Here is a 23,014-nt window from a genome sequence, read left to right as displayed (position 1 = left end):
AGGCGGCTCTCACGGGAACGTCTCTTAACCTCGAGCTGAGGCGAGTGACAGTTGGTCCCGTCTCCGAGTTGGCCAGCCGGTTTCATCGATCTTATGCCAGCCCGAGGTCCCTAAAGCTTTGAGCTTCGACTTTGCCTCCCGTGCAGGATCTTGCCAGGATTGACGTCCGAGGAGAAGCTGGCCGACAGCGAGAGAAGACAAGAACTGACCACGCTACACCAAATGTGGAAAAGCCAAATTTCCTTGTGGGAAGGTCAATAAAACATAACCTAATGTAGCTGTTACAATAATTGGTGAGAGGCTTGTGAGACCGAAAGCTTGTTAAACAGACATTAAATATGTCCCCACTAATTAAATGAGATGGATTTTGTTTTAGGGCAGCACGGTTGACCTGTCTGACTCACAGTCAAGAGGTTCTGGGTTTAAATCTCATCCTGTGTGTAGTTTTGCATGTTTTCCCCCGTGCTTGCGTGGGTAATCAGTCATGACCCTAAATTGTCCATAGGTGTAAATATGAGTGTGAATGCTTGTTTGTATCTGCCCTGTGACTGACTAGCGACCAGTTCAAGGTGCACGCCACGTCTCTCACCAAAAAGTCCATTGGGATAGACTCGACTCCAGCTCACCCGTGACCCAAAATTGCCCACAGGTGTGAGTGTAAATGGTCATTTGATTTTACTTTGTTTTTCCATGCAGTTGGCTGGCAACCAGTCCAGGGTGTATCCCGCTTCTCTCGCCAAAAGTCAACTGGGATAGGCTACAGTTCATCCGTGACCCGAAATTGTCCATAGGTGTGAATGTGAGTGTTTATGCTTCTTTGTCTACTGTATATGTGCCCTGTGATTGACTAAAAACTAGTCTAGGGTGTACCCCGCTTCTCTCATCAAAAGTAAACTGGGATAGGCTCCAGCTCACATCAGACTCCGTTGTCCATTGGCTTGCAATGTTTTTTGGCCTGCGATTGGCTGCCGACCTGTCTAGGATATATCCAACTTCTTTCGCCAAAAGTCAGTTGTGATAGACTACAGCTCACCCGTGACGCTAAATTGTGCGCAGGTGTGAATGTGAACGGTTATTCGTTGATAGCCTGTTTTTCCATGTTTGACTGGCAGTCAGTCCAGGTTGTATCCCGCTTCCCTCCCCAAAGATTAACTGGGATAGGCTCCAGCTCACCTTTTACCCTGAAACATCCATAGCTGTGAATATCACTGCTTGTTTGACTATACTACAGTAAATGTGCCCTGCGATTGGCTGGCGACCAGTCCAGGGTGTACCTCACTTCTCTTGCCAAAAGTCAACTGGGCTAGACTCCATCTCCCTCGTGACCCTAATGAGGAGAAGAACTGTAGAAAATTGATGGAATGTTTTGATAAAGGTTTCCTGTGTGTGATTATGCCTTAATAATACAAACAAATGCTATAAATATGATAGCATGAATATGCTGTGTTCATGTTATTCATTCGACGCATATCCTCATATCCTTTCCTTTTTTTTCTTCCCGCCCCCCCCCCCCCCGTCTGAAAACTGCACTATAGTGTCTGTTTTTGGCCCAAAGTCGACAAAGCAGAATAAATCCAACAAAAAATCTTTTGTCCTCTGAAGCTGATGCAACGTTTTTGTCTTGTGCCCCGCGAACTACATCGGTGGCGTGTTGCAGAGCGTGCCCATGTGTTCATGACAGCAGCAGCAACAAAACAGGAAGAGTTGCGACAAGAGAATAATCTTTGACTTTTGAGATTAATAAATCCTTTTGGCTGGCTGCTCGGCCTCCTTACACCGAGATGAGAACATTCCACAAGCACAACATGAACAAGAAGCTTGCACAACATCCAACTAATGATAGTCATTCCGGGGCAGGCATTGTCCTGGAAATGTTAGCGGCACCTGAATGCACGGGTAGTGTTGAGAATCGCTCCCTATTCACTATATAGTTCCTTGTATAGTGAGTTAGCCATTTTGTAGTGCTGTTCGCATATGCAGTGAGTATATAGTGTCCTCATTGTAACGCACAATTCATCATGAAAAGTGTCAACCAATGGTCACTAGAAAATTAAATGGATACCATGATGCATTGCTCCAATACAGAAACAGCAACACGACACAACACGGATGGACAAAGTACTTAGTTTGTATTAATTTGGAAAAATGCACACAAAAAAAAAATTCAGTGGTGCCTTGAGATAAGAGTTTAATCCATTCCATGACCATGTGTGTAACTCAAATCATCTTTCCGCTTCAAAATGGGAATGTTAATCCATTCCAGCCTCCCAAATAAACAACAGAAAATGTTGTAATGTGTTTTTTAACAAGAAAAATCACACTATAATATTGTACTTTATTTAAACTAAGTAGTGACAATTTAAAAATCATGGAAAGAATTAAACCGTTTTTTACGGAAGATGCAAGAGCTGGTACTTTTGCAATAATGTCACAGCAGTGATGTAATTAACCGTGCCTAGAGTACACTACCATTTTATCCTCGTTAGAGTCGTAGGTGTGCTGAAACCTATCCCAGCTGATTTGGGGCGAGAGTCGGGGTACATCCTGGAATGATGACCAGTCAATCTCATCTAATAAATACACAATGCACCTTTTTTTTTTTGTCTTTTTGTTAGGTTGGAGCTGAGTCGTGGGGGGTGGGGGGCCATGTGTTCCTGCTGAGTCGTCACTTTGGGAGCCACCATGAGGCGGACGCCGCGGCCACCCCTCTTTCCCAGTTCGCCCCCCTTGCACCTCCCCTTCCTGCTGCTGCTGCTACTGGGCACCGCCGCCTCCTTGCCGCCGCCGCCCACCGGTGGGGCCACCCCCTTCCCTCAGGATCTGGAGCCCATCAGCGTAGTTGGACGAGAGTGTGAGTACAGCATCCTCTCGCTTCGTGCTGCGGCAATGCCTACTGATACGCTGTTGGTCCACCATGGGGGGGGAGTCAGCTTATGTTGTTTAGTCACACACGTAGATGTTAGGGACCGAGCCCTGCAACAAATAGTGAAAATCTGTGAGTAATTGACACCCCTCCATAAAGGTTTAGAATTACCTATAGATATCACCAGACAGCAGTTTAGCACTACTTTTCAATTGAGAGGGCTTTGGCCTGTCTAAATGAAGCTCTTCCCTTCACTTCAACTTAGTTCCTTGGCACCAAGATGGTGAAGCGCCTCGCCCCCCAATTCAACGTAGTTCATTGGCACCAAGATGCCCATGTTCCCCAAAAATCCGCAGGGGAACACTGTACACACACCAGCTTGAAAACAGACTCCTGCATGTAAAGACACATGCAAGTATACACATGTAAATGTAAGCACACGTGCATGTAAACACATGAAAACCCACAGTGCTGCACAAGTACACAAATACACGTGCACGCAAACACACATGCATGCAAGTTATTTTTCAATATATGTAGGAGTGACGTACACAACAGCAATATTGAACCCACAACAACACAACGGAATAGAACAAAATGCACTCAAATTTTGCATCAGTTGTTAAAAAGACACAACAGTTCACTTTTAGAATGTAAGTCGCTAAATCATAAGTATCGTAATTGTAAGTCCTAAATAAACATTGACTGATAATAAAATCCGATTTTAATATGCTTGTGTGGCACGTGTGTGGTGGGAGGAGTGACTGACTGAATTAGGTTCACGTTACATGAAAGACTTCTGAATTCTGAAATATTCCATTTGACTCTGGCGATGTGATAACCACACAGCATCTCCATCAAACGTCAACAAAAACCATGGCTGACCTGCATGAGGTTCTGGGCTCTGCTGCCCATTTGTGTCCAGCTCATGTCTTTGTCTTTTTTTAACAATGAAATATGTCAATAATGTACTATTTGAATCAAATTTTACTTTTTGGATCTATCGTGGCCGCTTTGGGCCAATTGAAACCCATGAAAACTACATTTTTTTAATTTCTTATTTATTTGATTGAATCTTATATTTTGGTTAAAATGGATTTCATTCCAGTCTCAACGTTTGATTGAACATTCACATTCTTTTTTTTTGCTTGTTTGTTTGTTTTCTACCAGATGACACCATTTATCAGTTTTTGTCCAAGGTAGAAATTTTATGTAATGTTCTTAATTTCCAAAAGAGGCATTTAATAGCTTACTGCACTCTGATGAAATATATGAATGATGCAATTTTAAAGGGTTAGAAAATTAAAATGATATATGAGGATGAACATAATAATGATGATATATTTCATACCAATGACAAGAAATGTTGGTAGTGAAAAACATTATGAAGTAAAAAAAGCATTTCTTTTTTTTCCCCCTTTCTTTTTTTTTTTTTAAATGACATCCTATATTCTCTACCTGGTCAGAAATGGCCAAGAACAAGCTGAAAGGGTAGTGAAATAAAACAAGGCCTCAGGGTTACAAAAGAATACTGTTTGTTTTCTTTGTGATGATGTCAGGCCTGGTTAGAGCGTCAGCCTCACAGTTCTGAGGAGCGGGGTTCAATAGCTGGGATAGGCTCCAGCATGCCCGCGACCCTAGTGAGGATAAGCGGCTCAGAAAATGGACTGATGGATGATGTCAGGCTACATCCATTTGTCCTGAACCAAACGTTGTTTGCATTTTTTTTTCGAATCAACAGTTGGAAATTTCCAATTTCCCCTTTTTCTGGAATAGAGTTGCATAAGTCCATATTTACCACATTCCAGTAATTCCACACTTTCAAAATTAATTTCCCAAATTTCAGTTATTTTACATATTTACCTCCTCCTTCCACATTTCTTGACAGATTCAAACCATTCCAACTTCAAGTCTCACATTCTATATTTCAACAATGTAATTCATTCCACAGCATTTCTGTGCTCAGCCATAGCTTATTTCATTTTTATTATTTTCATTTTTAACTGTGTGTGTCCACATGAAGGTTGGGAACGATAAACCGTTGCGGCCGAATATCCGTTCGTAAAGGCGAGAGATACGACAGTATCGGTAGTAGATGCTGTTATTGATACAAAATCCGCCAGGAGTCCTTAGATTCATTGGTTGTAGGACTGTTGACCGGATATCGCGAGGCTACGAATTGGTCGCCTGAGGCTTTATGATTTGCATCTCATAAAACAAGCGCAAGAGGCCCCGTGCTGTGCTCCGCAGGTAACGTTATGTTTACACCCAAACACAGCAGCATTTTTTGTGCACCGTAGTGAATCGAGAATCGTATCGCTCCCATACGGAATCGAATCGCATCGAATCGTTCGGCCTGTAAAGATGTCCTTTTTGAATGTTTTTTTAAATCAAATCGCTACCTTTGTATCTAGATATGTATCGAATTGGCCTCATTCCAGAGATTCCCAACCCTTGTTCACATGTGTGTGTCTGGATGGATGAGTGGCTTGGACGCGATTGATTTTAACTCTGTAAAGCACTTTGAGTTGCATGTCATTGTACAAAAAGTGCTCTATGAATGAAGTTTGTCTTGTTCAGTCCAGGATCAGCATTCACACTCAATTCCGACCAAAATTGCATTTGTGATATTTTATTGGACTGCTTGCATGGATGTTGATTGGTCCTTGTTAAGATGGAAGGACTCCCTCAAAAACCTCAGTCATCAGACCCCCATCACGCTGAGAGGAAGTGACGGGATGTAATGGATGGGAGAGAGAGACTGAGGTCCGAGCACTCTAATGGATCTCGGTGGAGGCGAGGGGCAGCCATTAGCAGAAGTAGCAGTGTCTGCGCTAATAGCGGCGGCCGACGTAATGAGAGCCATTTGTCAGCCCAAGGTCCGGCGGGTGATGCCGTTACATCGGGTCCTCCTGATATGGAGTCCATAAAAGTGCTACAGAGTCACTTAAGAGTCGGATAGGGAATGTTCGGACCGGTCAGCTGATTTGTCTCCTTGGAGGGAAAAGCTTTGAAATGGAACTCCAGTTGAATGAAGAACTATAAACATGGCAAGGCAATTCATTGTTTTTTATTGGTTGGTTTGAGTTTATTTCTCAGGACATTTTTTTTCATTGTTTTTTTTTTCTAGCTGACAGCCATAGCTGCAAAAAGAGAGGAGCTAGTTTTTTGCGTAGCTTCACCCCTTCCACACACTTTTAATACGTAAACTTATTGAAAAACACTTTTAAGTATTCCTGAGCAGCTGTTCTTTCTCGCTCACACAGTTCACTAAATAAATTGTAAAGTGTGCTTGCTTCAAACTATTTGTCACTCCCAGCTGAAGTTTACTGTATACATGAAACAAAATAAAATAAAATGTATATTTAAACACCAAAATGCTCAACCAAACCACTTGTCTAACAAAAACCCTGTAGCTTAATTCTAACATATTATGCGAAACGCTATATTTATGGGACCTGTATTTATCTAGGTGAGGCTATTGAGAAAAGATTCTCATTTGCAATGCTGACCTTGCAACAGACAGTGGAGTAAAAACGCAAAATACAAGCAAATACAATTACAGTCAACAAACTGTACAGTGTAGTACAGTTGCACATTACATTCCATCATTGCACATGGCGAATATAATTTCACAACAGGCTAAAAACAGGTGCAGCGATCATGTACAGTATTCGTCGTTAAGGTTTTAAACAATGATATTGGAATGAATGAAGTGAGTTTTATGACGGACTATGGACGGGCTAACAGAAATTTGCCTTGATGTTCCATTAATTATAAACCTTCACTAAACTGATGTTTTAACACACATGCACAGCAACACATACAAACAGGGCATTCTACAATACTCCGAGGCATACATTCTCTCTGCTCTGTGGGCATAACAAGTATCACTAGAGCAAAGCTGGGGACCTTCCCTGCCTCTTCTTCTTTCTCTTAATTCCGCCACAATTCTTTCATGAAACTTCAGTGCTGCCTGGCATTTTGCAGCACAACGTGGTACTGCATTGAATGCGTGCAACTCTAAATTTGGACTTCACCTGTATGGTACTGTAGAAATCCATTTTTAGAAAATGATCGCTTTTTGGTTTTTTTTGTTGTTTTTTTTTTAATTCCACTCTAGTGACTATTTTTCAAAATAATTTGACTAGCGACTTTAATTCCCGCTATGAAACAGACAACCTGAGCGGAATCGTTTTCAAATTGTTTTACGCATGACAAGAATGGAGCCCAGTGGACGGCAATCACAGTTAATCGTGCTGAGCGTTGCCAAAGACATGCTGCCCATTTATACATTCCAAAAGCAGCCATTTATCTACAATTTAGTGGTGTCAAACTCATTTTCAGCACGGGCCACGTTGTACTTATGGTTTCCCTCATTTTTATTTTAAAGCCCTTCAAATAAATTCCTCAGATGTCCTCATGTCAGGGAATGATTGTACTGTAGTCAGGAGTGCTCTAATAAAAAGAGAATTCCCAAAAAGCAAACATGACGACTTTGGTTTCCTAATTGCTCTTTGTTGTCACGAAAGTGAAGAAGTGAAGTTGTGCTTCTCATGTTTTGTTGTGCTTTGATCATCGCAGCTTCAGGAAAAGGACTTGGGAGGGATTTAAAATCAGATTCAAAAGCAGTGGGGGAACACTGCGGGTGAAGGTCCGGGGCCTGGAATGACTTAAGTCTTTCCGCGATCGAATCCAGACGAGCATTTGAACCGAATCCCTGCTGGGAGAAACATTTGTGTTCATTCAATTGTGATCCTTTCATGGAGCGGCTCGACTCCAATGGGAACTTCCGGAACTTTTGGCCCTTTAGGCCCTTCCTTTTCCTGTTTTAAACACACACACACACAATGTGGAAAACAACTTCCAAGACATGTCCTCTTGATGCTCAAAACTGAACACGACATGCTCTACAGGAGGAGACCCAACATGTTGTATTGGGTATAAGTTAAATGCACGTGTTCTTAATTGTCCTCTCCCTCCTCTTTTTGTTCATTTTCTTTTCTTAATAAAGTGGTGTTCTCAAAATCCCCCCCAAAATTTTCATTTTCTTCCTTTCTTTGTCATTTGACTTTTGTCATTGTTTTCATCATTCTTTGTCTTAAAGTCAATCTTTTGATCTTGATCCTCTTTTTCTGCATCTTTTTTTTCTTTTCCATCTGAAGAATAGATTTGTTTTTTCCTTTTTAATTATGAGCTGGTCCAAGGCCTGTTTTTTCCTGAGATTTTGCTTTTTGGGGGGGGAGTCTTATTAGCTTGAAATAGTAACATGAGTATCTCACCTTGAATTGTTTAATAAATGTGCTTTGAAAATCAATTATTTCTCTTCTTTCTTTCTTTTAACCTATACTTCATCTTTTTTGTCTTCGTCCTGTCCTTCGCCGTCTTCTTCCTCCTTCTTTTTTCCCCTCTTCTTAATTGTTAAAAAATTGCACTTTGAAAATGAAATCTTCTTTTCTTAGCCTACTTCTTCCTCGTCTTCTGTCTTTTCCTATATCCTATACTTTGTCTTCACCTTCTTGTTTGTCTTTTTCACATGTGGAAATGTTTACTCAACTAAATTCCACTTTGAACGGGGCATTCCCTGCAGGAGAAGAGAACGATTGTATATCAGGAATAAGTCAAATGAATATGTGTGTCTGGCTTGTATTCCTGAAGTTGAATGTTTTTTTTTTGTTTGTTTTTTTATTATCCCTGCAGCATCCTATTTGTTCCCCAGCTTCCAAGGCCTGACGGAGGACAACGATACAGAGCGTCTGGGTCTGGACTTCCAGAGGATGCTCAGGATCAACCATATGCTCTACATCGCCGCACGGTCAGCCCCAGCAGACCCAAAATGTCACCTTTGGAAAAATACATGAGTTGAACCTCTTGTCATGGGAAAAGTCTCTTGTTGGATCAGATTCCCACCACTAATTGTTCCCAAATATCCTGGTTTGCTCCTAATGTAGAATAATCTAGGTGGTTAAGAGAGTTGTTTGCTAAACATGTTTTTTATTCAATTCTAATACAATATAAACTCAGCTATTTTTCCTGCGGAATCTAACAACCCACCATTGGCTGGAAAACTCACCATTTAGTGCCTATCCACGTATTGTGCTCTTTCTTGATTTGGACCTTTCTTGACCTTATAGAACAGTTCCCACTGGAACAATATCCAACCAATCAAGAGCCTATTTCATTTTTTTTTTTTTGTCTTGTCCTGTTCGGCTGTTAGGTCAAGAAGAATGGAAAATCTGCATGCCTTTTATGCCGGAACAGTTTTACTGTGTCACAGTGGAGTTTTTAAGCTTCCGCTGTGGTATTATAATTCAGGTTTATTGAGAATCAAATTTTCTAGAAGGGAGAGAGAAACAAAGACAAAAGACAAAGCACTAATTGTAAACAGGATGAGAGAAGTAAATCATTACATTATCTACAACAATGAAACATTAAATATGAGTGTCGCATGGGGCTGTAGTGCTACACCCTGTGAGGGAAGGACAGGACAAGATAGAACAGGACAAGGACAGGAGAAGAAGCATGCAGGACAAGGGTCGTGAACCCGACTGTACGACTGAAGTGTGGTGGCATTAATTATGTGAATTATACAAGTCTACAGGACGAGAGTGTAAGTGAGGAGTCAAATGGCACCCTACTCAGGCAAAGGAATCAAGAGTCTAGATTTAGCATGCTGAGGAAAGGTGACCAGCTATCTACGTATATGTGTAATTGATTTTTTTTGTTCTGCTGATATTTTTTCTAACGCAATATATTCTATGATGAGATTTAGCCACTGAATGATGTTAATAGCTCGTTTGTTTTTACAGTTTAATAGAATTGTCTTCTTTGCGACAGCTAACGCGACAAGTAATGATTGTGAATGTCAATTATTGTTAATTCTTGCTAGGCTAACAGTCAGCATCTCCTTCTCTTCCAGGGATCACGTGTTTGCCATCAATCTGGCGGCGTCCTCGGAGCACATCCTCCCGCAGCAGGTATGATAGGTCGCTGCGCGTCGTCACGTGATCTTGCCGCGCTTGTTTTCCCGATCAGGCGTGAACATCAGCGTCTCGTTATTCCACTATGGTAACGTTCAAGTGTTTTCCAATCACGGATCCAATCGGCCCGGAGCCGTGCGCCGCCAGGGAAGCCAGCCTCATTTGTCAAACATGATTGGACTTAAATAAAAAGCAGCGAGCGGCCCGCCGCTGCCGCCACCTTATTGTATTGAGATGAGCGGCCAAGATGGATGCCGCCACCGATAAGTCCGCCTCGCACGCATGCCTAACATTAGGCAGAGCTAATCCATCTCCTGATGGTCCTGCGTGAAACGTTTGTGTGGTGTGTTGTTGTGTGGTGTTGTGTGTCGCGGGGCTTTTTGGTGTCTCGTCTAGTGGTGTGTTGTGATTGTTTTGGGATTGTTTTTTGGTGTCTTATCTGGTGAGCTTTACTCTTGTGTTCTTTAGTGTTGAATTGCGGTTTCATGGTGTTTGGTTTCTTTTGTAGTGACTTGTCGTGTGTATGTGTGTGTTAGGTTGTGTATTGAGTTGGGTGTGGTATGTTTGTCATTTTGTGGTGTCTTGTTGTCTTTTGGTGTCTTATTTGGTACGTTGTGATTGTTTTGTGGTGTATTGTTTTGTGGTGTCTTCGGAATATTGTGGTTGTATTGTTTGTGTTTTGTGGTGTCTTGACCTGTGTTGTTTTACGGTGTTGAGTTGTGTATTGTGGTTGTTTTGTGGTGTCTTGTGGTTGTTCTGTGTTGTTTTGTCTGTTGTGTTGGGTCATGCTATGATGTGTTGGGTTGTGTAGTTTTGTCTTTTGTTGTCATGTTGTGTTTTGTAGTGGGATGTGTTGGTTTGTGTTGTGGTATGGTGTGTTTTGGTGCGGTGTTGTGTACTTTGCCGGCGTGTGAGTGAAAAATGGACACTCGCGTTGTGTGCACATTAGACAGCGTGAGTTTTACTCTTCTCACAGACTTCTTCGGCTGTGTTCAGAACCCCATTCCTTTATTCCCTACTCTATAATCACTATAAGGGGATTTTTATAAAATGGACGATATATTTCACTGATCAGTTCATTGAAAATGTGTTTTTGGAATACTACTCGGGCACAGTTAATTAACTCATTGCTTGCATAGTTACAATGTATCGGATCAACGTCAGCCTGTCATCATCTTCTGCTTTGTCCTCAGTCTTGTTCTTCTTCTGTTCTCTTTTGCATCTTCTTCATCTTTGTCACAGCTTCATCTTTTTTCTGTGTTTTGTTCATCTTCTGCACCTTCCCCTCCTTGGCTTAGCTTCTTAAAATCTCCTTTGCTTAGAGCCTTCTTCTCTCCTTAACTACTTCTTAGCTTAGCTTCTCCTTAACTTTTTATTAGCATCTTTTCAGCTTAGTGTCTTCTTCTCTTCTTAGCTTGTCTTCATGTTCTCTCTTTAGCTTAGCCGCTTCTTAGCATTTCCTTAGCCTTGTGTTTTCTCCTCAACTTATTCTTAGCATAGTTTCTTCCTTGTTTGGCTTTATTTTAGCTTCTTAATATATTTTCAGCATTATGTCTTCTCATCTTAGCTTAGTATCTTCTTAGCCTAGCTTCCTCTCGCAAACTTTTTCTTAGCTTAGTCTCTTATTTGTTTAGCTTTGTCTTAGCTTAGCTTTTTTCAGGCACCTTTTCAGCTTGTCTTCTCTTAGCATCTTCTTAGCTTCATCTTCTCTTCCTAGGTGCTTCTTAGCATCTCCTTAGCCTGCTGTCTTCTCCTCTCCTTAACTTTTTCTTAGTTGAGCTTTTTTTGTTTATCTTTTTCTCAGATTAGCATAACGTTTCGTGTCGAGTTCGGCATCGGGGATTCTGATGTTTTTATTTTGGCTGCTAGGAGGTGACGCTCCATCCAAACCACTCAGGTTTTTGTTATTTTCCCAGAAGCTGACGTGGAAGACAAAGGATGTGGACAAGTGCACTGTTCGAGGGAAGAACAGCGTAAGTATCACATGCTCACTCACTTGTGCAAGCACCCACACATAAGTCCGCTGACACCTGATTTTTTTGTTTTTTTTGTTTTATTATTATTATATATTTTTTCCCCTCCCACCACCAGGACGAATGTTACAACTACATCAAGGTTCTGGTGCCACGCAACGACGAGATGCTGTTTGCGTGCGGGACCAATGCCTTCAACCCAACATGCCGTAACTACAAGGTACCACCACGTCATATGAATATAATACTAACAATATTTAAGGAGATTTATATGATGTCAAATTAACTTTTTGTCTTATGTACAAATTTGTTTGTCTGGATTGCCTACCCACTCAAGTGTTCAATGAAACAACAGAGAACATCTTCAGTTATCCCACTATTTCTTATAAAAGTTTCTGAGCAAGACTTCTGCCTCACTGTTACAAAATGGACATTAAGAAGTCACTTTTTGATAAATACACTACTCACAAAAAGTTAGGGATTTTGAGCTTTTTGGTGAAATTTTAGGATGAATCAAAAATGCACTGTAATCCATCAGATGTCAACTTTGGAGCAGGATGGTGAGGAGATGGTCGGTCAGGCTCGTTGCCCGTTCGAGTCGCATCAGTCCAATGTTGGACTTTTTGCAGGTCAGTGGACTTTAAGTGTGTTGTTATATTACGTCTATGTTATATTGGGCAGCAAAGTGGTGTAATGCCTTACACGTCTGCTTCACAGTCAAGCGGTTCTGGCTTTAAATATCGGCCTGTGTGGCGTTTGCATATTCTCCATGGGGTTTTTCTCCCACATTCCAAACACGTTAGCTTCCTTGAAGACAAAGAAATTGTCCATTGGATGTGAATGCTTGTCTATATGTGCCCTGACATTGACTGGCAACCTGTCAGGCCTGTACCTCACTTTTCTCACCGAAGGTCAAATGGGATAGGCTCCAGCTCACACGTGGCTCTAATGAGGACAAGCCTTACAGAAAATGGACGGTATCGCATCTGAGTAGCTTAATATGCATTTGACTCACGAGTCGCGTCTAATTCAAGGGTGTATCCTGCTTCTCTCACCAAAAGTCAACTGAGATATGTTCCTCCTCACCTGTGATCCTAAATTTTCCATACGTGTGAATGTGAGTTTGAATACCTGTTTGTCTATATCTGCCTGGACATTAACTTGGGACCAGTCCAGGTTGTACCCCGCTTCTCTCACCAAAAGTCAACTTTGAGTGAGTCCAGCTCACCCGACTGAGGAGAATCACTATATAAAATTAATGGAATAATTGATATCTTCCCTAAAAATGTTTAGAATTGTCTCTCAGTTGAGAGGTGTCACTTCACCATGGTTCCTTGGCTTTTGACACCATCTGGTGGCATAAGAAGGTGTTGCAAAGAGCACAGAAATAGCAAATAGGTGAGTTTTTCAGCAAAAGACAGCATAGGTTTGTCCCACCCCCCCCAAAGAAATCCAGGAATAGGTGAATTTGCAAGTAGCAAATCGCGACTAGGCGGGGGAACACTGTATATATTTAAATGTGAATGCCATGTAATGTATTGTTTCGTTCCGCAGGAGGAGACTTCTACTCGGCGACCATGACGGACTTCCTGGCAAGCGACGCGGTCATTTACCGCAGCCTGGGAGAGAGTCGTCCCGTACTACGAACGGTCAAGTATGACTCAAAATGGCTTCGAGGTGAGCACATGGTGTTGCTGTTGTTTTACGTTGCCATGGTAATTGGAGTAACACATGGGTATCATGCATGTCCTCTCCTTACCACCAGAGCCTCATTTCCTGCACGCTATCGAGTATGGCAACTTTGTGTACTTCTTCTTCAGCGAGATCGCCGTGGAGTACACTTCACTGGGCAAGGTGAGACCCTCGCCAAGAACGCTGTGTCCCCACCTACCCGCACCCTTTATCAAAGGAAACATACTGTTCAATTTTTTTTTTTTTTGTCTTTTAACCTGTCGTGTTCAGCTGCATGGCCATGCAGAATCATGGATCTGTATGCCTATTGTGCTGGAACAGTTTTGCTGTGCAACGGGGGAGTTTGAAATGCTCCCTCTGCTTATTTTTTATTATTATTCTGATGTATATTGAAAATGCTACGGGACAGAAAAGGTTTTTAGGGGACAGACAGAGGTACAGAATGGTCACGGTGAATAGGGGTGCGAACCACAGCAGAATAATAGTAAAACAGTCTAGATATTTAACCACAAGTAACATTACAACAGTCAAATTGTGTTCTTATTTGTGGATGGGGGACACACTCTGTGAGGTCATGCAACAACTAACCAATAGTACAAGATGAGAGAGGACAGAAAAGGGCAGGGCATGACAGGATGTGGAAAATGAGGAAGGCAGTGCTACTGGTAGGATGCTTTTATAGTGTCTAAACACCTGTAAGAACCTGTGAGTTGATATCTTAATATAATCTGTGTTATTGTTAGTGTTCCCAAAATAAGAAATTCAAGCCTATAGCGTGTCAATCAAACTTATTAGTGAATGAACGCCGTACCACATGCATGATAGTCAACTGGTGTACGGAGTTGCTGAGCCGGTACATTCAGGAAGGGGGGCCAAGCCAGTGAGTCCATCCCACGGGGGAGCCAGCCAGGGTGACGCCACCCACTCCCCAGGACCCAGGGCGGTCCCCCCCAGGTCAATTAAACCGCCCGACCAGTCCCAAAGGGGGGGCACGGGTACCACCACCCCCGGAAAGCATGGGGGCCCCAACCACCAACAGAGCCCAATGCAGGAGCCTGCTGCCACCCGGAAAAAAAACATAAGAGTTCCTGGGTGTCTTCGTTACATGTCTGTGGCATGCTTTTGTCAAAATATCCCAAGGACAGTTTTACAGTGTATTCCTTGACATGGTGGAATTGGCTCATTTAAGAGGCGCAGCAGTCTCATGTGGTGCGCCGGCCCTCCTCCCATCCCACATACTGCTGGGCCAATGATGAGCCTGGCTTTCATTGCATTGGAAAAACTCCTCCTTCGACTGCAATTGGCCGTCCGCCCACACACACTTTATGCAAGGGACCGTAGATTCCATTGCAGTCACATGCAGCATTTCATCACTAATTCTCCGACATACACTCGTCAAGTAGTTTAACTGTGTGGCACATGACATAGCTGCGCACAAATACGCAGCCAACAATTTCACCGAGAAGTCAAGTAAGTTTTGTTTCATCGCCAAACCACCAAAATACACTTTTCAATTAGTAGCAATGTGGTACACTGTATGGCCAAACACAAAAAAACCCTACTTCCACGTCGAGAGCTTGACTGAACATTATCGCATTGCTAGCAGAAGCTAATGCTGCTAACACTGTGATAATCTGTGCTAACATTGCAGCTTTGCTTACCTTTTGGCTGTGACACGATTCATTGTTCTTTTGTTCTGGAACTTTCTCCATCCTAGCTAATCATGTCGTTGGTGGAGAAACTTGCTGTGGGGTACGGATTATATAAATTGGCCGCACTTTTACATCACAGTGGGGTAATATTGAGAACAAAAAGGTTGACTTGGTTGTTTAATTTCACACTTGATGGGGGCGGGGGGGCAGGCACTCCAGAAAGAACAATTTGTATACCAGGTGTTAAAAAGGCAAACTATTTTAACATATGTCTTGGCTCTCTGGTCCCCCCGAGGTGGTTTTCTCCAGAGTGGCACGCGTGTGCAAGAACGACAACGGCGGTTCCCCTCGGGTTCTGGAGCGCTACTGGACATCCTTCCTGAAGGCTCGCCTCAACTGCTCCGTGCCGGGTGACTCCTTCTTCTACTTCGACGTGCTGCAGTCGCTCACCAACGTGCTGCAAATCAACCGCCGGCCCGCTGTGCTCGGCGTCTTCACCACGCAGGCCAACAGGTTGGTACCACGGCGACCCGTTCAGGGTGTTCCCCAATTTTCTCACCAAAGGTCAGCCGATGTAGATTCCGGCTCACTGTGACGCTAAACTGTCCATCATTCTGGGTGTGAATCCTTGTCTATATGTGCACTGTGATTGAATGGCGATCTGGCAGTGTTTCTTGTCATTTTCATAGTGACCAGTCTCACATACTGATCTCCCATCGTTCTTGTCGCAGCATCACCGGCTCGGCAGTATGCGCCTTCTACATGGACGACATCGAGAAAGCCTTCAGCGGGAAGTTCAAGGAGCAGAAGAACAGCGAGGCAGCCTGGACGCCCGTCCCAGACGAGCAGGTTCCCAAACCAAGGTGATGCTTCTTCTTAGCTTAGCTTCTTTCCCCCCTTAGCCTTCTTCTCTCCTTAGTTTCTTCTGAGCTTACTTTATTCTCACCTTAGCTTCTTCTAAATATAGCTTCTCTCTCCTTAGCTTTTTTTCAGCTTTATTCTTTCTTAGCTTAGCTTCATCTTAGCTTAGTATCTTTTGAGTTTAGCGTCATCTTAGCTTAGCACACTCATACTTCCTCTGTGTGTAACGTTTGTTGTCTAAGCTTCTTCATCTTCTGAGCTTACCTTCTTTCTTGATGTCTTCTTTGCTTAGCTTCTTCTAACTTAGTGTCTTTTTCTTCTCTCCTTTGCGTCTTCTCATGTTTGCATTTTTTTTAATTAGCTTCTTCTCAGTTTAGCTTGCTCCTACATCCTGTGTGTGTAACATTAGTTAGCTTATCTCCTTAACGTTGCATCTTATTAGCCTTTTCTTCCCTCGTTAGCGTAGCTTTTTGTTTGCTTAGCTTGCATGTACTGTGCATATAAAATTAGTTGTTCAATCTTCACCTCACTTGAGCTTCTTCTTAGCTTAGTTTCTTCATTTATTCTTAGCTTCTTCATAGCTTAGTGTTATCTTCTGTCCTTCTTGGCTTAGCTTCATCTCTCCTTAACTTCTTCTTAGGTTTCTAGCTTTTAATCCTAGCTTCTTCACACCTCATGTTATTCTTCGTTCCATAGCTTCTTCGTAGCATAGCTTCTTAGCTTAGCTTTGTCAATCCTTAAGGACAGCAGACAAAGCTAGTCTGCTCTCCTTAGCTTCTTCTTAGCTTAGTGTCATCTTTCCTAACTTCTTCTTAGTTTAGCTTCTTTTCATCTTTTGGTCGTCATAGCTTAGCTTCTTCATTGCTCCATAGCCCTTTCTTAGATTAGCCACTTTTCAGTTTTAAACTGTGTTTAAACTCATCTTCAGCTTTCAGCTTAGCTTGCTCATACTTCAGTGTAACCTTTGTCTTGAGTTTCTTCTCACCTTTGCTTCCTCTCACCTCTTCTTAGCTTAACTTCTACTTAGCTTAGCTTCTCCTTAGCATAGCATCCTGTTAGTTTAGCTTAATGTGACCACGCTTTGTGGTTACTAAGGCCCGGATGCTGCGCCGGAGAAGGCTCGGCCGCCGACCTGAAGTCATCCACCGCCTTCCCCGACGACACGCTGACGTTCATCAAGTCCTACCCACTCATGGACGAGGCCGTGGTCTCCACCAACAACAGGCCGCTTTTCACCAGAACCACTAGCAGGTACGCCTAGGACTACCACACAAGTTCTTGCATGTCTATTTCATGGGTTACAATCCATCAGAATAATTGGTTGAGAGCACCTGACATGTAATGTTCTATAAAAAACAGGACTACTGTATGTAATTTTTTTTTTTTTCTTAAAATATGCTGTTTGTTCTTTAAAAAAATACTTTATTCCTGTAATAATACGCCTTTTGTTCTAAAAAGACTTGATTCATGCAGGGATATCAAATTTATCTTTAAATTTATTTAAGATAAAGTAGGGAGGAGTAATTGGTTTATTATAAATGTTTTATTAGCGCACTCAAATTCTGAATAGACTCGCCAGCTGCTCCAGGGCCCATTGCAGGGCGAGTGAGGGGCTGACAGTTATGGAAGCTCGTAGGAGCAAAGCAGAAACCATTGAAAGGTTCAAGGTGCCCTTCAGCCTGGCTCGCTAGCCGCTCCACGGGAACGAACCTGCAACGTGCAGAAGCTTTTATTCAAAAGAGACAAGCAAGCTGGATCGATGCCGAGTCCTGGAATGGAAGATAGATTAACAGGTGAAGGTGAACAAGGGAGTGCTGGTGAGTGAGAAAATCAGATGATTGACTTTTTTTTCTTTTTTTTTCCTAGTTAGCGTGGGAATAATTGCAAGGAAAAAATGCCGAGAAAAAAAATTATCCCAAGAAAAAGAAAAATCTCAACAAATGATCTCCAAAACAAGAACAAGCCTAATAAGTACATGACCAATCAAAAGAATGATCCCAAGAACAATCCCACGAATAATTTCAAGAACAATCCCAAGAGAAAAAATTCATGACCAATTCCAAGAACAATCCCAAGTGCAAAGAACGAGCCCAAGAAATTTTCCCCAAAAAACATCCAACAACTTCAAAAACAACCCCAAGAACAATCCCAAGAATTAGAACGATCCCAAGTACAAGAAGAATCCCAATAACATGAACAATCTCATGAACGATCCCAAGAAGAAGAAGAAAATCACAATAATGCCAAGGATCCCATAAATAAGACCAATTTGAAGAACAAGAAAATTCCTAAGAGTGATTCCAAGAACAAAAACTCCAAAACAAGAACAAGCTCCAAAACAAGCAATCCTATGCTTGTTTATGTAATGTTGCTCATTGTGATGTTTGTGTCACAGGTTCAAGTTGACCCAGATCGCAGTGGACACGTCGGCGGGTCCCAACCGGAACTTCACGGTGGTCTTCTTGGGTTCTGAGGATGGCCGTGTTCTGAAGGTTCTCACCAGCACGGACGGAAACAACCAGACGCTCAACACCACACTCCTGGAGGACATTAATGTCTACAACCATAACAAGTAACACTTCTTCTTAGCTGGGCTTATTCTTCACTTGTCTTTGAACGTAGCTTCTTTTTACTTTGCTTGTTCATAGTTTAGCTTCTTCCTACTTTAGCTTAGATACTTCTGCTGCTTCTTATCTGGGCTTTTCTTACCTTGGCTTCTTTTTAGCATGGGGGGGGGGCATTCGATTGCGCGCAAAATTTTGTTTGACTTTTTCTTGCGGTGTTGTCTTCCAGATGCAACGTGAAGGGGGACGAGCGTCGGGTCTTGGGTCTGGAGCTGGACCGAGACCACCACGCCCTCTTCGTGGCCTTCTCAGGATGCGTCATCCGCGTGCCGCTCAGCCGCTGCGACGACTACAGCGACTGCAAGACGTGAGTGACATCAGACCGCGGACTGACACTAGCCAATCAGAAGCGGGAAGAAAGTTACTGGTGTTCATAGTTCTTTTTTTGTTTTGTTTTTTCAATATTGTTGCTGACAGGCTAGTACCCTCAAAACACTGGCATTTCATTTCCCAATTGTCACCCATTCTGAATCGGTTGCCAAATACAGCGTTTATCCGTCGACATATGAAGGCTCGTATATAGTCTGTTCAGACGGGTTTTCCTGGAAGTCCCTAACAAAACCTGACACTTTTGAATGAAAAGGAGCTTTCGTTCGAAAACCGTTCTTTGACGCCAGAATGAGCACATTGTCAATTACATTCAAGTTCAGTTCACGTTGGCACAAAATATGAACGAGTTCATGAACTTTCATTCATTGAGTTCATGAACTTTCATTGAACTCGTTCAGGTACAACACTGAAGACAATAACAACAATGGTAAATGGAGGACAAGAAGAATCAAACGTGGATGTTACACTTAAGTCTGATAAGGAAGCAAGCCACTGCTCTCAGATCAGTTTTAATGACGTAATGATTGTTTTCCTGTCTTTGTTTGCTTCTTCCATGTTCTCAGCATCGCTTTCTATTTTTGGGGAGGAATGTTCAACTCGGTCACCCCCTCAGAGTCCACCGTTTACTCTCCCCCCCACAGGCATGTAAAGCGAGAGGAAGGATTTCTCCTCCTTCAGGGAATTGATGAAGTCTCATCGCATGCTAACATCTCGGCAGTGCTCACACTTTCGCTGCCATAGTGGATCCAGCTGATTGACTGGGAGCCAGTGTGGGGGGATGTAAAGGGAGGTTTTAAATATGGGGGTTGTGGGGTGAGGGGGTGTTTTTGGATGGGATTTGGAGGGGAGGGTAAAATGCATGGAAGCAGAGCAGCAAGTCCTACTTAAGCTCCTCAAGCTAGCCGGAGGGCTGCGACACGCATCATTTAAACCTTAAATGTCCATTGAGGACACCAGATCACCACTCGCATGACTCAGCCTTGGATGTGCCATATATGGACATGAATACATGCACACATAAATACAACAAAACCCTTTTTATTGTGGGGGACATGTTCCAGACACAAACTCCACACTATAGCGAGACAATTCAAAAACAAAACAAAAAAAAACATTTTAAACCCCACCTCCATTTTAACGAACGTAAAAGCATCTTTGTTGCTGTGCAGACGCTGCCTGTCTTCTCGGGACCCATACTGCGTGTGGCTGAGGGCTGGAAAGTGTGTCGCCGCCACACCCAGATTCAAGTAAGTCACTACAATGTATTGGTAGCGTTATGATGTCACAGTGCCACGACATCACGTAATTAACGACTCATCAGGAAAAAGCGGACTTGTTTGTAATTACATCACAGGGAAGTTATCACAAAGGGGTCAGCTTTTCCCTAAAAATAATCACATCATGTCGCACGGAAGACATTATGTGACACATGACACAGGTGGCATCATGTGAGATGGGTGATATTGTGAGATCCTGTCTCATCAGTGACTTAATGTGACTGACGTGACCAAGGTGACATTCTGTAACAAAAGTGGCATCATGTGACATGTGACACATTTGAAGGTGACATCATATCCTTTGACACGTGACACAAATGGCATGATGTGAAAAAAGGGGAATCGTGACACAGGTGACATGTAACAAAAGTGCAATTACGTGACAAGGGCAGCATGTGACAGAGTTGACCTCATGTAACACAAGTGACAACACATCATGCAACACAGGTGCCGTGAAATAAAGGGTATCATGTGACACAGGCAACATGTCGTAAAACAGTTGACATCACATCATTTTACACATCAAGTGGCATGTGACAAAGGTGGCATTATGTGACATAGATGACATGGGTGACATTGTGCGACACAGGTGACTGCTTGTTACAGACATCAAGTGACAGAGGTGGCATTGTATCACATGACACAGGTAAAGTTATGTGAAAACGGTGACGTGACATCACACCATGTGACACAAGTGGCAAGTTGACGGAGGAGGAGAGCAGGCTGTGAGGAGAGCATGCTGTGACAGCGCGAGAAATTGCGTGATTTCCGAAGATGAAAAACATGGCGGCGCCCCTTGCGCAGTCTTGAAAAAAACAGCTACTACAAGATCAAATTTCTTTTTTCATAAGTCTTTTTAAACGGCGGATGGTCGCTTCGTTCTTTGCTTTTTTCCTCCGCCAGATTTGCTAGCAGCAGTAACTTACAGAGAGCCACTTGATGTCCGCGCAGCTACATCAACACCAACTCGTCTCGCCATGGAGCATCCGAGTCAACGCGAGCTGCTGTTGAAGAGGAAAAAAGCTGATTCTTCCACCTCAACTGAGGATTTGCTTGATTGCTTGTCCTCTTTTCAATCGACAAGAAATTGTCAATTGCACTTGATTTGCTTCGCCAGGAGATCACCGAACTCAGAAAGAGCTTGGAATTCACGCAGCAACAAGTGAATGAGCTAAGATTAGATAATACTGCGCTTCGATCAAACATGATGTCAACGTCAGCAGAGCTGCAAACTCTTAGACTGGAATATAAAATCATCAAAGAAACTACGTTGGACATTCAATCAAGAAGCATGCGTGACAACCTCTTTTTCTCAGGCATTCCAGACAATGCTCCGGAAGACCCCGAGGTGCAGATTAAAAAGTTTATGATATCCGCACTCAAGATACAGCAAGATACAGTCGACAAGATTACTTTTCACCGTGTCCACCGTTTGGGAGGCCCTCGTCCAGGAAACCGACCACGTCCCATCATTGCGAAGTTTTAACCGTTTCAGCAAAAAGTTTTTGTAAAATCCAAAGGTCGGGAGCTTAAAGGGCCTTCGTTTGGAATGAACGACCAGTTCCCCAAGGAGATGAACGAGAGGCGTAGAGTTTTATACCCGTTCATGAAGAATTTCCGTGACAAAGGCAAACGAGCGTGGTTAGTTGTCGACAAGCTATATGTCGACGGCCAACTGTTTCGTGATGCCAACGTCACGCCCTGGCTCTTCTAGATAAGTGCTACTTTTGATCTGTTGCCGTTATGAATTGTCAAAAATGTATTGTATTTTGTTTCATTCTTTCCACTTTTGCTTAGATAAAGAAAAACGGAATCACGCATGGCACCAGCATGAGTCCTCACTCCTATCTCTCTGCTTTCCTGCTCTGCTTGCTTCCACACACACTAAACGCACAAGTCGCTCAAAACTCTTTTTGCGCACCACAAACCACCACCACACACCATTTTATCCCCTTGTCACTGTTTGTTTCCTATGTTCAGTGTTTGCTCGTTACCCTTCTATGTACCCTGGCTTTGCTGTACTCAAATATAGCATCTCTATCACCCTCTCTAAATAACATTCGTCAAAACAATAGCACAAAATCTCCCGAAAACTGTCAAAAAAACAAAAACAAAGAATGCATAGTACCAAATCTATTTAAAATTATGATACACACACCCAGTATATGTCACACTTAACATTCGTGTCTTGGAATGTCAATGGCATTCGATCACAGGCAAAGAGAATTAAGGTTATGGATTATACCACTAAATTTAAAACAGACCTCCTCCTATTACAAGAAACGCACCTTACTAAGTCAGAAGAAAAATGCCTCATTGACTTTAATTTCACTCAGGTTATCTCGGCCTTTTATGACTGTAGACAAAGAGGAGTCTCAATACTAGTCCATAAAAGACTACTTTTTACAATAAATAGTACAGTAGTAGATCCAGAAGGCCGATATATAATTATACAGACTACAATATTTAACAAGTTTTATACAATTGTCAATGTCTACGCTCCAAATAAAGATGATCCAGCCTTTTTTCACATGCTCGTTTCACACTTGTTAAACTTGTCAGCCACTTCTACAATTATTATGGGGGGTGATTTTACCCTTACGCTAAATCCCCTAATAGATCGCTCAAATCTCAAAAATGGTAATCAGCCACAATGCTCCAATATACTAGAGCAGTATATGGATGACTTTGGTCTCGTTGACATATGGAGGCTGAAAAACCGTACCAAAAAAAATACACATTTTTCTCGTCAGTTCACCGCT

The 23,014-nt window shown here is 42.6% G+C and overlaps 1 protein-coding gene across 9 annotated transcripts in view; it reads left to right on the top strand.

Annotated features, from left to right (window-relative positions):
• The window catches only part of sema6e (sema domain, transmembrane domain (TM), and cytoplasmic domain, (semaphorin) 6E), a 137,912-nt gene that overhangs the window by 90,281 nt on the left and 24,617 nt on the right, over positions 1 to 23,014 (top strand). For 5 of the 9 annotated variants that reach the window (XM_061775535.1, XM_061775533.1, XM_061775537.1 and 2 more), the window contains 15 exons: positions 697 to 799; positions 2,616 to 2,851; positions 8,564 to 8,678; positions 9,783 to 9,840; positions 11,760 to 11,816; positions 11,935 to 12,036; positions 12,355 to 12,445; positions 13,371 to 13,493; positions 13,582 to 13,670; positions 15,456 to 15,673; positions 15,892 to 16,023; positions 17,117 to 17,272; positions 18,417 to 18,593; positions 18,815 to 18,952; positions 20,145 to 20,222. In XM_061775535.1, the coding sequence (XP_061631519.1) occupies positions 2,683 to 2,851; positions 8,564 to 8,678; positions 9,783 to 9,840; positions 11,760 to 11,816; positions 11,935 to 12,036; positions 12,355 to 12,445; positions 13,371 to 13,493; positions 13,582 to 13,670; positions 15,456 to 15,673; positions 15,892 to 16,023; positions 17,117 to 17,272; positions 18,417 to 18,593; positions 18,815 to 18,952; positions 20,145 to 20,222 (1,703 nt within the window). In that variant the 5' untranslated portion in view covers positions 697 to 799; positions 2,616 to 2,682. The remainder of the gene's footprint in view (positions 1 to 696; positions 800 to 2,615; positions 2,852 to 8,563; positions 8,679 to 9,782; positions 9,841 to 11,759; positions 11,817 to 11,934; positions 12,037 to 12,354; positions 12,446 to 13,370; positions 13,494 to 13,581; positions 13,671 to 15,455; positions 15,674 to 15,891; positions 16,024 to 17,116; positions 17,273 to 18,416; positions 18,594 to 18,814; positions 18,953 to 20,144; positions 20,223 to 23,014) is intronic. The other 4 variants (XM_061775541.1, XM_061775538.1, XM_061775540.1 and 1 more) reach the window with 1 other exon arrangement.

The sequence above is a fragment of the Phyllopteryx taeniolatus genome, chromosome 6 (assembly GCF_024500385.1).
Source record: "Phyllopteryx taeniolatus isolate TA_2022b chromosome 6, UOR_Ptae_1.2, whole genome shotgun sequence".
NCBI classification, from domain to species: Eukaryota; Metazoa; Chordata; class Actinopteri; order Syngnathiformes; family Syngnathidae; genus Phyllopteryx; species Phyllopteryx taeniolatus.
This window is presented reverse-complemented; position numbering and strand designations above follow the sequence as displayed.